Consider the following 15369-nt stretch of genomic DNA (forward strand, 5'->3'; position numbering starts at 1 on the left):
CCCTCCACCCTCACCCTCCTCACCCTCACCCTCCTCACCCTCCACACCCTCCTCACCCTCCTCACCCCCTCCACCCTCACCCTTCTCACCCTCCACCCTCACCCTCCTCACCCTCACCCTCCTCACCCCCTCCACCTCCTCACCCTCACCCTCCTCACCCTCCTCCTCACCCTCACCCTCCTCACCCTCTCCCTCCTCACGTCCTACTCCACCCTCACCCTCACCCTCCTCACCCTCACCCTCCTCACCCTCCACACCCTCAGCCTCCTCACCCTCCTCACCCCCCTCACCCTCCTCACCCTCACCCTCCTCACCCTCACCCTCCACACCCTCACCCTCCACACCCTCACCCTTACCCTCCTCACCCTCACCCTCCACCCTCACCCTCCTCACCCTCACCCTCCTCACCCTCCACACCCTCACCCTCCTCACCCTCACCACCCTCACCCTCCTCACCCTCACCACCCTCACCACCCTCACCCTCCACCCTCCTCACCCTCCTAAGCCCTTCAAATATCTTTATATTTAACTTCATGAAAACTTGGAAAGGACTGCTCTCTTTGGAAGGCATTCAGAGCGGCAAAACATAGAGGGCAAGCAGGGCTGGGAGCCCCCAGATCTCAGCACCCACAGACTGTAGTCTAGTTTGGTACCACAAGGTGTGTCAAACAAGAATTACACTGAACAAGTGAACCGGACAACTAATTTAATATTTCAACACAGTTGAAGCTACAGCATGATTCAGCTGATTGTGGCACTATTGGACTACACTACACTGATCACTTCTTAACCCAGACAGTTTGATGAATTATTATTATTTATTTTTTTAAATCACTTTCATATTCTGCTCGACAGACATAGGTCCAGAAATACAACAGTGGACAGAAATTCACAACAGTTGGAACAGCAGTGAATTGAAGGGAAGTAGTTTAATTCAAATCTGACCAGATGTAACAGCCAATGAACTAACCCGTTTGCCTCATCTGCATTGCATGTACCTGGGTCCTGTGCACACCTTTATGCTAGGCTCAAAGCTTGTGTTCTGGCTGCCTCCGTCTTCAACGTACGGGAGGGAGGTTTCCAACCGTACACCTCATAACATGCTGTCTCCTGTTATGTACAGACAATGGGATACACTAAACACTGGAAATATCATTTCATCGTGGTGTTGATGAAGCGTGATGTTTTGTGACATGCTTGACCCATGGTGTCTGTCCACGCAGTTCCAGTCAGTAATCCTAAACAACTAACCCTCCCTCTCTTAGTTTAAGAGTGTAGATTCTGTCGTTATCTATCTATCTATCTATCTATCTTTATCTATCTAGCTATCATCTTTTTTCTCTATGAGTCTAAAAATGTCACCTGTTTCGGGAGTTTTTCCCCACCGGTCTTAGGTTTTGTACTTGAAGCACAAGCACAAGACAAAATATGTTTTCATGTAAAACATTGCCATCCATCACGTTAACTTAATAACCTCTGATAATTTGGTGCAGGTAAAGGCCTATATGCAGTTATGGGCAGCTTTATCCACTCACTGAATCCTCTGATTAAAGATTAGACATAAATAAATTATCAAAATTGGAAGCAGATTATAGAGACAACTTGTGATTAATATTTTGTTATCTTTTAGTAATAGACACATACACCTTGAGGTCATCAAAATGTCTTTGCTCCATAGCAAATCATACCATCAGGAAGAATACAAAAGTCAGACATTCTTGGTTTGATAAAGCATTTACTTTATTGTGTCATTCTGAGTGAAACACGCCACTTTCCAGTGCCCGCAGATGCAGCTTCATTAGTACCTGCGTGTCATGGCAGATGAAGATGAAGACGAGGATGACGACATCACCTTACCATCCACCACTTCCTCCACCACCGTGACATATTTGGTTCTGGAGGTGGAGGTGGAGCTGGAGGATGATGAGCTGTTGGGTGAAAGAGATAAAGCAGGTTAAGATTTTGAGATATACAGTATATGCAGAACTGCTGCTCAATTTGAAATTTGTTTTTGGCGCCATCTAAAGGGAGGTTATGGAACCCTTCACTGTGAGCCAGTTGAGGTGGATAATTATCTCTCAATTTGAAATGTTGTTTTGGCACCATCTAATGGGCAGTTATTGTACTTTATAATGTTGGATATCCAGTATATATGAACTTCTGCTCAATTTGAAATGTTGTTTTGGCGCCATCTAATGGGCGGTTATGGAACCCTTCACTGTGAGATACAAAAGTGCACTCTGAAAGAGATGGAGCCAGTTGAGATGGATAATTATCCGTCACGCCTTTCATGCTATGCTATCGATAGGCTATGGGTTATTATTAAAGGCAAGTTAAGCTATAGCTGAGAGAGAGCGAGAGAGAGAGAGAGAGAGAGAGAGAGAGAGAGAGAGAGAGAGAGAGAGAGAGAGGAGATATGCTACTGTAGGGGACTTTCATAAATATCTGTCAGTGAGTGGGAAGCCCTTTTTCTAGCTTGAGCACCTGCCCCTCAAAATGTCTGTGCACGGCTCTACCAGACCCTGCTGCCTTATGTATGCGTATGCTAGCAAGCTCACTAAAACTCCTGGGTGCTAGAGTCAGTCACTAGCTCATACATTAAGGCTTTGTGGAGAGAGAGAGAGAGAGAAAGCAAGAAAGAGAGAGAGATAGAGATAGAGACAGATATAGTAGGAAAACTGCAATTTCACACTAGACCTACCTGACAGCTTCTCCGTCCAGGAGTCTTCTGTACTCTGCAATCTCCATCTCCAGTCTGGTCTTGATGTCCAGAAGCATCTGATACTCGCAGCTCTGGCTCTCCAGGTCTCCGCGGAGCTGAGTGAGCTGGACCTCCAGGCTGCTCACCTGAGCCTGGTACCCGGCCAATATGCCAGCGTAGCGGCTCTGTGTCTCAGCCAGTGTGGTCTCCATGGATGCTTTCTGTTGAGAAGAAGGAGAGGATGTGAGTGGTTACGAGACAGCTGGGGCGACAGTGGTACAGGAGGTAGAGACAGCTAGTAATCAGAAGGTTGCTAGTTCGATTCCCTGTCGAAGCGTCCTTGAGCAAGACACTGAACCCCTAATTGCTCCTGATGTGCAGTGTTCCATCAGTGTAAATGTAAAATGTGTATACATCCTTGTAAGTCGCTTTGGATAAAAGCGTCTACTAAATGACTAAATGTAAATGTAACAGCCGACAGACGGCAGAGGAGAGTGGGTGTCTATTTCGCAATGGATGATTTCTGTTGGGGGGATCTGGAGGAAGAGAGGATATGAGTTCAGACATAAGCTGGCCGAGTTGTAGTTGAGTGATACAGGACACTGAACTCTATTCTGGTGCTTGTTTCAAATTTCAATTCAAATGTTTCCGATTCTAGAAAAAGACACTGTTGGATCCGGAACATGTTTTTTATCAATGTAATAAGAATATCACATTTCTCCCCATTTATTTCTGAATGTAAGAGGTTGCATATGAAGAGGACATAGGTCACATATGAAGAGGTCATTCATCAAGAGGTCATATATGGGTGTTGTTACCATGCTCAGTAGTGACTGCAGCTCGATCTGCAGAGACTGGACCGTGCTTCGGAAGGTGGACGTTTCCGATCTGGATGTCTGAAGGGTTTCTGTGCTTGTCTTAACCTCCTTGCTAAGAGCCACCGTCTGCAAGATAACAGAGCAGAAATTGTGCTTGTAAGTCACAGTGCAGTTAAATGTGTGAATGAGCATATCCAGAACTTGATTGAGAATAATATTTGTCAGCAGTTACCACATAAAAATGGACACACCTTTGCCTCGAACCACGACTCAAGATCTTTCCTGTTCTTGGCCGCAACGGCTTCGTAGTGCTCACGGATCTCGGCCATGACCTTGCTCAGGTCCTCCTGAGGTGCTGCGTCGACCTCCACGTGGACCTGCCCGGTCATCTGAGCACGCATACCCACAAGGTCCTGAAACAGCACCACAAAAATGGCATCGGTTATATGAAGGACCATAAGGCAATCTTCAATCAGAAGTCTGAATTCAAAAAGGTCTTTATGTCATCATAGGAGTACCTAAAGCTTAATAAACGTGCACTGTCTTCACACAAAAGTTTTGACATATGCACCACACACTGCATCACTCAGAGAGCTCAAGAGAGTGTGAATGTGCCCTACCCTGTGTGGTTTGAGGTTGTGCTTCAGACTAGAACTCAATACCATAACATCCTAGATAACGCTATCTGAAGCTGAGGGGCACCGTTCCTGAATCAACCACTATTGTGTTTCACATTAGCGGTGATACGTATGAATGCATAATATGAAAACAGTGCCCTGAGGAGCAGGCGTGTGCACAGACTAGCTACTATAACTCTGCCATACCTCCTGGTGGTTCTTGTTCAGGTAGACAAGTTCATCCTGCAGGCCTGTGATCTGCATGGAGAGGTCACCCCTGGCCAGATTGAGGTCATCCAGGACTCTTCTTAGGCCAGCGATGTCCGCCTCCACAGACAGACGCATGTTCAGCTCAGCTTCATACCTGAATCAATCAATCCAGCAATCCATCCATCATTATTTTTGTATCTATCTCTATATATCTATAGTATACAATATATCAATTCATTTGTCTATCAATCAATCTGGATTTTCTGATCCTCACTTATCTGAAAACAGGTATTTATAGTTGGATATATGCTTATCGTCATTCTTTTCACTGCAGATGCTTAAGGTGTTATTGTAAGGTTAGCGTTCTAATGACAAAACAGATAATTTCGTTATTGTTGATTACTTCGGTTATCAATGACCTATTTTCAAGTATTTACATGTTCCGTTCTGTGAATATTGTTCTGTCTGTTCTTCCTTTTACATTGTTCTTCAAAGTTCAAACAGCAATGCTTATTGTTCAAAATAAAAATGAAATTGTTTGGAACCACGTTAACGGTGAAAATATGTGGGTTGGACTAACTTGACTCTGAAGTCATCCACTGCCAGAGTTGCGTTGTCAATGCTGAGATGGATGCTGCCCTTAGCCAGGAGGGCTGCCCCTATCTGTGGCCATCAACAGTAAGACATCAGGTCATTACAACATCAGCAATCTTAGCAACACTTTAGAGATCAACTTTGTTAGTCAAAGTCATACTCAACTTTTGTCCATCATTATAGATACACATACATTATATACATCATACATAATGTCAACATTAAAAGCAGTAATATTTTCCAATTTAAGAAACAGACGGTCTTCTCTATGCATTTTTCTGCGTGTTTGCTTGTATGTTTTTGTTCCTTAATGTTAACAAAGAGCTTACCTTTGCCCTGAGGTCATTCATGGTGAGAAAGTGACCCTGGAAATCATGACCTGCCGGAGTGGTCTTTCTCTCCAGGAACTGTCTGATCTTCAGCTCCAGCTCGGCGTTGGCCTTCTCCAGGGTGCGCACCTTGACCAGGTAGGAGGCCAGACGGTCGTTCAGGTTCTGCATGGTGAATTTCTCGTTGCCAATGACGCCTCCATCCATGGCGCCAGACATACTGAATCCCCCTCCGAATCCTCCGGAAGAGGAGAAGCCGTAGCCGCCGCCGTAGCCGCCGCCGCCACCACTGCCGCCGCCACCCATGGACAGCATGCGGGACGCACCGGAGATGCGCACCCCGGCACCGCCGGCTCCTCCGTACACGCTTCCGGCCCGCATGATGCTCATGCGAGAACTGCCCCCGGAGAGGGAGAGGCCAGATGAGCCCATGGAGGCCCTTCCGCCCCCTCCGCTCATGGAGCCAGCAGAGGACATGGAGACGCGGCTGTAAGAGGTGGCCATTGTGAAGGCAGGTGGAGCAGCTGATGCAAGGATACAAGCTGGGCAGTGGAGCGCGGAGTGCAGACAGAACACTTCAACGCTCTTTTTATATCTTAATGCGGCGGCACAGAAATGCATGGGTGCAGAATGCTGGGTTGAAGCCAAAGGTGTAGGCGGTTGAAATTAAGTGATAATTTGGTCATGATAATACAAAGCAAGCTCGACTGACAGGTCATGGCTTGTTTGGGTGTTACGGCAACCCAGCTTTGTTACAGTTATACTCTGACATTTTACTTCAATCACCAAGATAAAAATGAAGGTCAACCAAGCCCCATGGCGTTGTGGTTTCACCTGAATTCTTGAGGGAATATGAGGGCATTAAAATGCCAATGCAGACAAAACTCCTCCTTGAAGTATAAACAACTTGCACCTGAATTCTTGAGGGAATATAAAGACAAGGTTTGTGTTTATGAGTCTGATAATTGGAGTGTGTCGTAATGAATAGTTTTGAGTTCATACAATGTTAATGGCACAGTAGAGGTAAAGGGCATATGTTTGGATTCTGCTGTTTCAAAAAAACGGTTGGTCTTTCTCTTAATACAAATAAACAAATTCCCTCCCAAAACATCTGTACATATGTGCTGCAGGATGCACTGCACAAGGTTCCTTGAAACACTTGTTGTCTTGGACTTTTTTCAGCGGTTTAAACAACGCATCTCAGATTATGAGAGAGCGACAGGGTGACTGGGTGACTTGTCTGTCTGTAATTTTTGTTACGTGATTTCTGGAACAAACATTATGAATGTTAACATCAATGTTATTAGTGCTATGGTCATTAGTATGAAAACACCTTTTTTTTTAAATCTTTTATTTTTATGCAGTTTTATGAAAGCTCTATAGTTTAGCTCCAACACTGTAGAAAATACACATAGTTTTGCAGGAGAAACATTATGTGGCTTTTCCAGTGATGGTTTGTGGTTATTATGATTTAAGAACTGCAATTGTATTGGCCTGATAATCAGTTATTTCTTCATATATGACCTGTTTCCTGTAAAATAGAGCCATTTGTCTGAAAAGTCCATTAACATGCCCATGTATATGACACTGGAACATTGTTATCCACCTCTGAACACACTAATTACCTATTTACCGTATCTCAAGAAACCGTGTGCACTGGATTGAAGGTATATATCTTTGTATCTGCACAAACATGTACCCTACAGTGCCCTCCGCAATTATTGGCACCCCTAGTGAATATGAGCAAAACAGGCTATAAAAAAATATGTCTTTGCTGTTTATCCTCTTGGTTTGTCACTCAAAATATTCACAAAAATCTTACCTTTTCATTGAAGTAAAATTATTGAAAGAAAAAAAAACTGTTGACGTTTAATAAATATTTTCCCCCAAAACATGTGTGCCACAATTATTGGCACCCCTAGAAAAATCTTATAATTAAAATCTAACTGAAGTATATTTCCAGTCATGTTTTACATTTTTAAGTTCACCTGTTTGATAAGGAACTCTTAAGAGGTCAACCATGACTTCCTGTTCCACTGGCGTACAAATATGAGGTGACACAGGCCAAATTTCATTAGTCATTCATCACTATGGGAAAGACCCAAGAACACAGTGACGTTGTGCGACAGAAAGTTGTGGAGCTGCACAAATCAAGAAATGGACACAATAAAATCTCTAAAGAGTTGAAAATACCCATTTCCACTATCATGGAAATAATTAAGAAGTTTAAAGCGACAGGAGATGTTAAGAATCAGCCTGGAAGAGGACGTGTGTGTACATTGACCCCATGCATCATGAGGAGGATGGTTCGACTGGAAAAATAATCTCCAAGGATCACAGCTGGAGAATTGTAGAGGTGAGTTGAGTCTTAGGGTCAGAAAGTCTCCAAAACTACCATCAGACGACACCTACATCACCACAAGTTGTTTTGGAGGGTTGCCAGAAAAAAGCCTATGCTGTCAATCAACTACAAACTAAAACGCCTACAGTTTGCCAAATGTAAGTCAGACTTTCAATGGGGCCGAGTTATATGGTCAGATGAGACCAAAATAAAGCTTTTTGGCAACAAACATCAACGGTGGTTTTGGCGTAGACAGAAACATAGCCATACAGAAAAGACCCCCATACCCAATGTGAAGTATGGTGGCGGATCTTTGATGTTGTGGGGCTGTTTTTCTTCCAAAGGCCCTGGACATCTTATTAGGATACATGGTATCATGGACTCCATCAAATACCAGCAGATATTAAATGAAAACCTAACAGCCCCCTCCAGCAAGCTTAAAATGGGCTGTGGTTGGACCTTCCAGCAGGTCAATGATCCGAAGCACACCTCAAAATCAACACAAAAATGGTTCACCGACCGCAGAATAAAGGTTTTGCCATGGCCATCACAGTCCCCCGACCTAAACCCCATAGAAAATATGTGGGATGAGCTGAAGCCGAGTCTACAAACGTTGACCTCAGAATCTGAAGGATCTGGAGAGATACTGCATGTAGGAATGGTCTCAGATCCTGTGCCATGTGTTCACCAACCTCATCACGCATTATAGGAGAAGACTCAGAGCTGTTATCTTGGCAAAGGGAGGCTGCACAAAACATTAAATTAAGGGGTGCCAATAATTGTGGCACACATGTTTTGGGGAAAAATATTTATTTAATCTCAACAGTTTTTTTTTCTTTCAATAATTTTACTTCAATGAAAAGGTAAGATTTTTGTGAATATTTTGATTGAAAGACCAAGAGGATAAACAGCAAAGACATATTTTTTTATACCCTGTTTTGCTCATATTCACTAGGGGTGCCAACAATGGCAGCTAACTCTTATAACAGTTGAAATCCACATAGCATGACAAGTTTTTATGACAAGTTTTTATGAACCCAAACAGACTTGCTTTCAACTGAATGAGTTTCGATCTCAGCCTCGCCCTTGTCTGCCCCTGTAGCAGGTCATTAGAAGGCTTTTAGAGGACAACCTGAGTGACAATAAAGACCAGTAAAACAAGCTCCAGTCTGCAGCCAGATTTAGGAAGGATTTAGTAGAAATATTTGACATTTGAAGATAATCCCCGCCAAGGGCTTAAAACTCCCAAAGGGCACTTTGTCATTTCACTCAAAACGATAAATCAGCCAAAGAGCAGTTTTACTTTGTGATACACATTTTTTTTAAAGGACTCTTCATCTTCCCATTTCAAATGTTTTCTTCTTTTTAGTTGCAAATTACTTATTTGTCCACTTTCCACAAGTGCATTTTGTACAATTGTTTTGAGAGGTGTGTTATAGAATGATATTCATACTTCAGGTTGTGCTTGTACATCCGATCTACAATCAATAAAAACACTACTCCTATCTATAATCAATAAAAACACGCATTTGTGATGCTGCTCCCAATCTATAATCAATAAAAACTTGGGTTTGTGAAGCTGCTACCAATCTATAATCAATAAAAACTTGGGTTTGTGACGCTGCTTCCAATCTTTAATCAATAAAAACTTGTGTTTGTGATGCTGCTCCCAATCTATAATCAATAAAAACTTGGGTTTGTGATGCTGCTCCCAATCTATAATCAATAAAAACTTGGGTTTGTGACGCTGCTCCCAACCTATAATCAATAAAAACTTGGGTTTGTGATGCTGCTCTCTTACCCTTCCATGCATCAAGAGATGTTACCGGAGATGACCTCATCAATCGAGTCATTTGGCATTTTGTAATTACAGAGCAGAGCGTAAAGATGGCTTTAGTCTGAAAAGATGGTTTTGTTTTGATGACATTTTAAGAGTCACTGGAAATTTGTCTGACAGGAATAGGTGTGAGGGATTGGTGTCACAGCAAAGGTCACAGGTAATCTTGCTCTGTAAACCTGCATCAGAAACGACTGCGGTTTCCGTGTGGTGGTTGAGACATGATCCGCCTATCCCTAAGACTGGTTCTCGCTGCAATTTGATCTGGGCGATTCCCCCTAGGTTTTCTCTCACGCCAGGTAGCCATCCTGTGACAGAGCGAAATATAAATATAAACAATACCCCCACCCACCCTCCTTATACATCCAGAATACATGTTACGTGACTATGGAGAAATATCACTATAAAATCTCACTAATTGAAAGAGATATCCTTCTGGTGTTTTTATGGCTTCATATTATTTCCAAGTACATATTGTTGTTATCTATAACATTTGGAATAAAGAACTATTTCTGTTATCAAGAATAGTAACAATGTGATGATATTTCTAATATATTTTATATAATTAAAACACCTATGCGTACAGCATGTGTACAGGACATTGAAAACATATATCATGGTAATTTTGTGTTTCCCCAGTTTTCCCATTAAATTAGGAAAAGTAATTAAATATGAAGCAAAAAAAAAAAATTATGTCAATCATTTATTTAGAGACGTTAAACATTCAATGGGGTCAAATTGACCCCAAACATAATAGGAGGGTTAAATAGCGCACTGAAAGACGTTGGGAAATTGTTTACTTTAAATAAGTGTGCAGCGGAGCGCGAGTGCTTCGTGGACTGTTTGACCAAAGTGAAACGCAATCGCGGGTGAAACAGCATGGCGCCGTGCTGTGAGCCAGTGATCCGAATCACTCATGGACATTGTGAATAACTTAAATCATGGAAGCTTACCTGCAGCATAACCGGCGTTGGTCAGAGCCGAGTGCATGTAACAAGGACTTCCTAATTCACGCTGGAGCGCCAAACAATGGACTGTTCCATTTCAGTTAGGGGTGTTTGGTCCATAAAGGATAATGTTATTATATCTGGCTGTCAGAAGCCTTATTAGTATAGTTGTGCATGTGGGGATGACAACTATGAATTATTGTATGCATGATACATGTTTAATAGTTAAAAAGTATGTCTGTTTAGATAACTGCATTTTGTATAATGGTTAACTCCTGGGAGGAGGAGTTATGGGGGAATATAACCTGCATCCAGGTAATGGCAGGGCAGTCTAGCTTGGGCCTCTGAGCCGAAATAAATCTGCACCCTTTTTGGGCTTATTGAACAACTTCTACTGGTTACTGCCTCTGCCGCTCAACACCCTACCTCACACACCTGCACCCTCCATGTCACAGGAACCAGATCTTTCCAGGCCACAGATATGCCGAATCAGAGATGGTTATAGCTATTTTTATTTACCCAAAGAAACACAGGACTGTAGGCTCGGAGCTGTTGTATAAAGAAGCCCACTAGGGGGCAGGCATTAAAACCAACCATGTCTAATATGAGAGCCCCCCATGAATGTGAATATTACAGAAAAATGCACGTCTTCCCCGAGGATTTAAACAGAATGCAATCATAAATCCAAGCCCCACCAAGATTGATTCTACAGCAAAAGCCTCTAGGTATTAACATGCAACCCTAGCAGTTCCAAGTCCTTCCCCAACAGCCTGTAGTAAGAAACAAATAAATCTGTACTGGTCTGTCTGTCCACACCAACCAGTACTAAGGTCCAAGACTGAGGAAATTCTGATAAAACAATAAACTCAACTGATTCAGACACTGTCACGTTTAACCGCAGAAGCGGTTCTTTGCAGTTCCGTCCACCAGGAGGAGCAGTGGCACTCCGATGTCGGTGTCATGACCAAGGGATTCCTGACTACAGAGGAACACAACACACACAACAGCCAATCAGAATAACCTACGTCTTCATTAAGAAACATTGCTAAGGTGCAACCGTTTCTCTCTCAGGCTGACACTGAAAGACTGATGCACGCTTTTATCACAAGCAGGCTAGACCAGGGTTTCCCAACCCATGGGCCGCTCAAACCTTCAAATCTGAATCGACATTTGGAGACGCGACATCCAGCACTCACATACAGAACCAGGTCCTGGAAAGGATGAAAGGTAGTCCGTTCCTTTTAAAACAAGTTAGACGAGTCGACGGACGTCTATGAGGGGCCGCCTAGGACATAACTATTGAGACACTCTCACACTCACTACTGAGACACTCTCACACATACTAATGAAACACTCTTACATTCGCTACTGAAACGCTCTCACACTCACTACTGAAACACTCACACATACATACATACTCTGTAAACCTATGCACGCTCATATATAAAGCATTATACATACTCATCTGAAACACTTACACATACAGTACATATGAGAAACACACACGCATACATACATACCTCTGTGTCATATACACATACATATGAAATGCTTACATGCATACAAGTGAAACATTTATACGTATCTATCTGAAACACTCATGCATGCACACATGAAAATGCAGCCTGTGATGCCCTTCAGATGGGTCAACACCAGTCTTTCAAAGGATTTCATGACCACAGACGTCAGGGCGACAGGCCTGTAGTCATTCATGTCGAGTGTTTCTTAGGGCTGACCGGCACTGACGGTTGCCTACCGGGCAAACAGGTCAGTGGATGATGCAGTCAACATGGGGCTGCACTACATCCTGCAACACCTCGACTCCCCAGGGACCTATGCAAGGATGCTGTTTGTGGACTTCAGCTCGACGTTCAACAACATCATCCCAGAAGTCCTCCTCACCAAACTCACCCAGCTCACTGTGCCCGCCTCCACCTGTCAGTGGATCACAAACTTCCTGATAGACAGGAAGCAGCAGGTGAGGCTGGGTGAAATAACATCCAGCACCCGGTCAGTCAGCACTGGTGCACCTCAGGGATGTGTGCTCTCCCAATTGCTCTTCTCCCTCTACACAAACGACTGCACCTCAGGAGACCCATCTGTTAAACTCCTAAAATTTGCAGACGACACATCAGTCATCGGCCTCATCCTTAATGATGATGAGTCTGCATATAGGCGGGAAGTTGAACAGCTGGCCCTGTTGTGCAGTCGCAACAATCTAGAGCTGAACACGCTTAAAACCGTGGAGATGACAGTGGACTTCAGGAAGAGCCCCCCAGCACTGCCCCCCATCACCATACTCAACAGTACTGTGGTGGCTGTGGAATCCTTCAGGTTTCTGGGATCCACAATCTCCTGGAACCTGAAGTGGGAACCCAACATCAACACAATCATCAAGAAGGCCCAGCAGAAAATTTACTTCCTGCGCCAGCTTAGGAACCTGCCTCAGCAGCTGCTGATTCTGTTCTACACTACAGTCATCAAGTCTGTTCTGTGCACTGCAATAACTGTCTGGTTTGGATCGGCCACCAAACTGGATAAGAATAGACTCCAATGGACAGTCAGGTCTGCAGGAAAGATCATCAGTGCCAACCTGCCCACCATCCAAGACCTGTACACCTCCAGAGTCAGGAAACGGGCAGGAAAAATCACTGCAGACCCCTCACCTATTCAAACTCCTCCCCTCTGGTAGGCGCTACAGATCTCTGTTCGCCAAAACCTCCAGACACAAAAACAGTTTCTTCGCCCTTGCCGTCTCACTACTGAACAGCTAACCCACTGTGGCACTGTGCAATAACCCTGGATCAATATAATAACCAATGTACAATTACTCCCGCACGCACTCATATTTATTTATTTCACCCTTACTTTATAATACCCATACCATCTAATATTTATCCCTGCACTTCTTGGACTCTCCACTTCTTTGCACTATTTTCGTGTTACAATTCACAGCTGCTGTACATAGGCATTCCTCCTTGTATATACTTTTTGAGACTTCTTAGACCGTTGCACTGTTTGTAATGTTTTGTGTTGTGATGTATATTCTATTTAAGCACACTGAGAGCCACTTTACCAAGTCAAATTCCTTGTTTGTGCAAACTACGTAACTTGGCCAAAAAAACCTGATTCCGATTCTATAAATCACTCCATAGTCATGCACCTGAAAATATGTCAGACATGCTCTCATGGGTACACACCCAGTAGATCCCTGAGGTCTTCTGGCACTGAACTCTTAACAGTTCCAAAAGCCAGGGCAAAGAGACATGGAGAGGCAGCTTTTAGTTTCTATGCTCCCAGCCTTTGGAATACTCTGCCAGAATACCGAATGGCGGAAACCGTGGAAACCGTGGGAACCATTTTCATTTTTTTATCAAAACAAAAATACATATACACGATAAATACGATACATTTTTTTTTTCAAACTCAGACTGATTGGCTTTGGCTCATTTTCTGGGAAGAACATACATCAGACCACATTTTCAATGATCGCACATCGTAACCCCCCCTACAAATTTATATTACATACAGGGTGTCCGGGTCAAATAACAGTGTGGAAATTGTAGGTCCTGTGTACTTTCAGTCTGTCTTCCTCCTGTCTGGGCCTGCTGTAAGTGTGCGTGTGAGTGTGTGTGTGTGTGTGTGTGTGTGTGTGGGGGGGGGGGGGGGGGGGGTTGTGTGTGTGGGTGTGTGTGTTTGTGTGTGTGTGTGTGTTTGTGTGTGTGTTTGTGTGTGTGTGTGTGTGTGTGAGAAGGTGAAATTTTCTTCCCCTTCTCACTGTCACATGAGGAGTTTGGCCCTGGTGTGGGATGGACCACCACAGTGGCTGGACCCGGGAGGCCAAATTGCTTCAACTGAACTCAGCTGGCGGCCCCTTTTTGAAGGGCGCCTCATGTTCATGAAGGGAGACTTTTTCTGGAGATGGCCATGAGAGAACTTTGCAGAGAGCTTCTGAGCAGAAAAGCATTGAGAAGGCATTTGTGAGCAACCCTTACCTGTTGTGAGGTGGAGGGGAAGCTGTGTCTAGCTGTGTGGACACCTTGTGCCTGATCATGTGTGCTCTGCTAAACTGTGCTAAGTAATAATTGTGCTCAGGTAGAATCTGTGACTATAGTTAACATATGCGTAGTGAATTGTGCCTAGTTTGAGTCTGCGTAGTGAATTGTGTCTCATTTAAGTCTGCGTAGTGAATTGTGTCTCATTTAAGTCTGCGTAGTGAATGGTACCTAATTTAGGTCGGCATAGTGAATTGTGCCTAGTTTAAGTCTACGTAGTGAATTGTGCCTAGTCAAGTCTGCGTTGTTAATTGTGCATAGCTGGATTCTGCTCAGTGAATTGTGCCTAGTTAAATGAAACACTGTGAGTGCATTTTGTCTCTGTGATTGATGTTTGTTTATTGATGTTTGTTTATCTCCTGCACCCTTCTTCCCAACTACACCACCCAGTCCAGTCGCGACCTTCCAAAACAACGTGGGGTGACCGCCCGGTGATGCCATTTAGGGGCCGCTGCCCCTTTAGACAGTATATACCGAACCATCTAAACCTGCTAAATATGGTATAAAGATGCCTCTGATGTGACTTCCTCATATGCTTGGAACTTACAAGTCTACATAGGGAAACCTGATGAGGATGCCCTGAGAGAAATCAAGGAATGAGAGTTGTCCTGGACATGGCTCAGGGACTTGGTGGACACAACATCACATGCAACAATTTTTTTACGTTGTGCAAGCTGGGACAGGAGCTCCTAAAGAGGAAGCTGACCATGGTGGGAATGATAAGGAAAAACAGGTCTGAGCTCCCACCCCAACTGCTGCCTACAAAGAACAGGCCTGTCAACTCTTCCAAGTTTGTGTACATGGCTGACACGTCCCTGGTATCCTATGTGCCAAGGAAACGCAAGAATGTGGTACTCATGAATACACTGCACAGGGATGGGAGAATCTGTGGCCTGGAACATCATAAACCAGAGATCATC

General features: G+C 43.9%; 1 protein-coding gene across 1 annotated transcript; it reads right to left on the minus strand.

The window, feature by feature from the left end:
- Positions 1-1753: 1753 nt before the first annotated feature.
- Positions 1754-10426, minus strand: LOC105888685 (keratin, type I cytoskeletal 13-like). Its single transcript, XM_031574301.1, has 8 exons — positions 10401-10426; positions 5270-5756; positions 4927-5009; positions 4344-4500; positions 3771-3932; positions 3520-3645; positions 2702-2922; positions 1754-1928 (listed from the first exon to the last, which is right to left on the minus strand). The coding sequence occupies exons 2-8, from the start codon at positions 5744-5746 to the stop codon at positions 1799-1801; spliced, it is 1356 nt and encodes a 451-aa protein (XP_031430161.1). The 5' UTR covers positions 5747-5756; positions 10401-10426; the 3' UTR covers positions 1754-1798.
- Positions 10427-15369: the final 4943 nt, after the last annotated feature.

The sequence above is a fragment of the Clupea harengus genome, chromosome 1 (genome assembly GCF_900700415.2).
Source record: "Clupea harengus chromosome 1, Ch_v2.0.2, whole genome shotgun sequence".
Taxonomy (NCBI): domain Eukaryota; kingdom Metazoa; phylum Chordata; class Actinopteri; order Clupeiformes; family Clupeidae; genus Clupea; species Clupea harengus.

Coding starts and splice junctions, on each gene's coding strand:
- LOC105888685 (XM_031574301.1), bottom strand. CDS start 5,746: ATGTCCTCTGCTGGCTCCATGAGCGGAGGGGGCGGAAGGGCCTCCATG. Junction 5,010..5,269: donor TGAATGACCTCAGGGCAAAG/GTAAGCTCTTTG, acceptor TGATGGCCACAG/ATAGGGGCAGCCCTCCTGGC. Junction 3,646..3,770: donor AGTCGTGGTTCGAGGCAAAG/GTGTGTCCATTT, acceptor GTTATCTTGCAG/ACGGTGGCTCTTAGCAAGGA.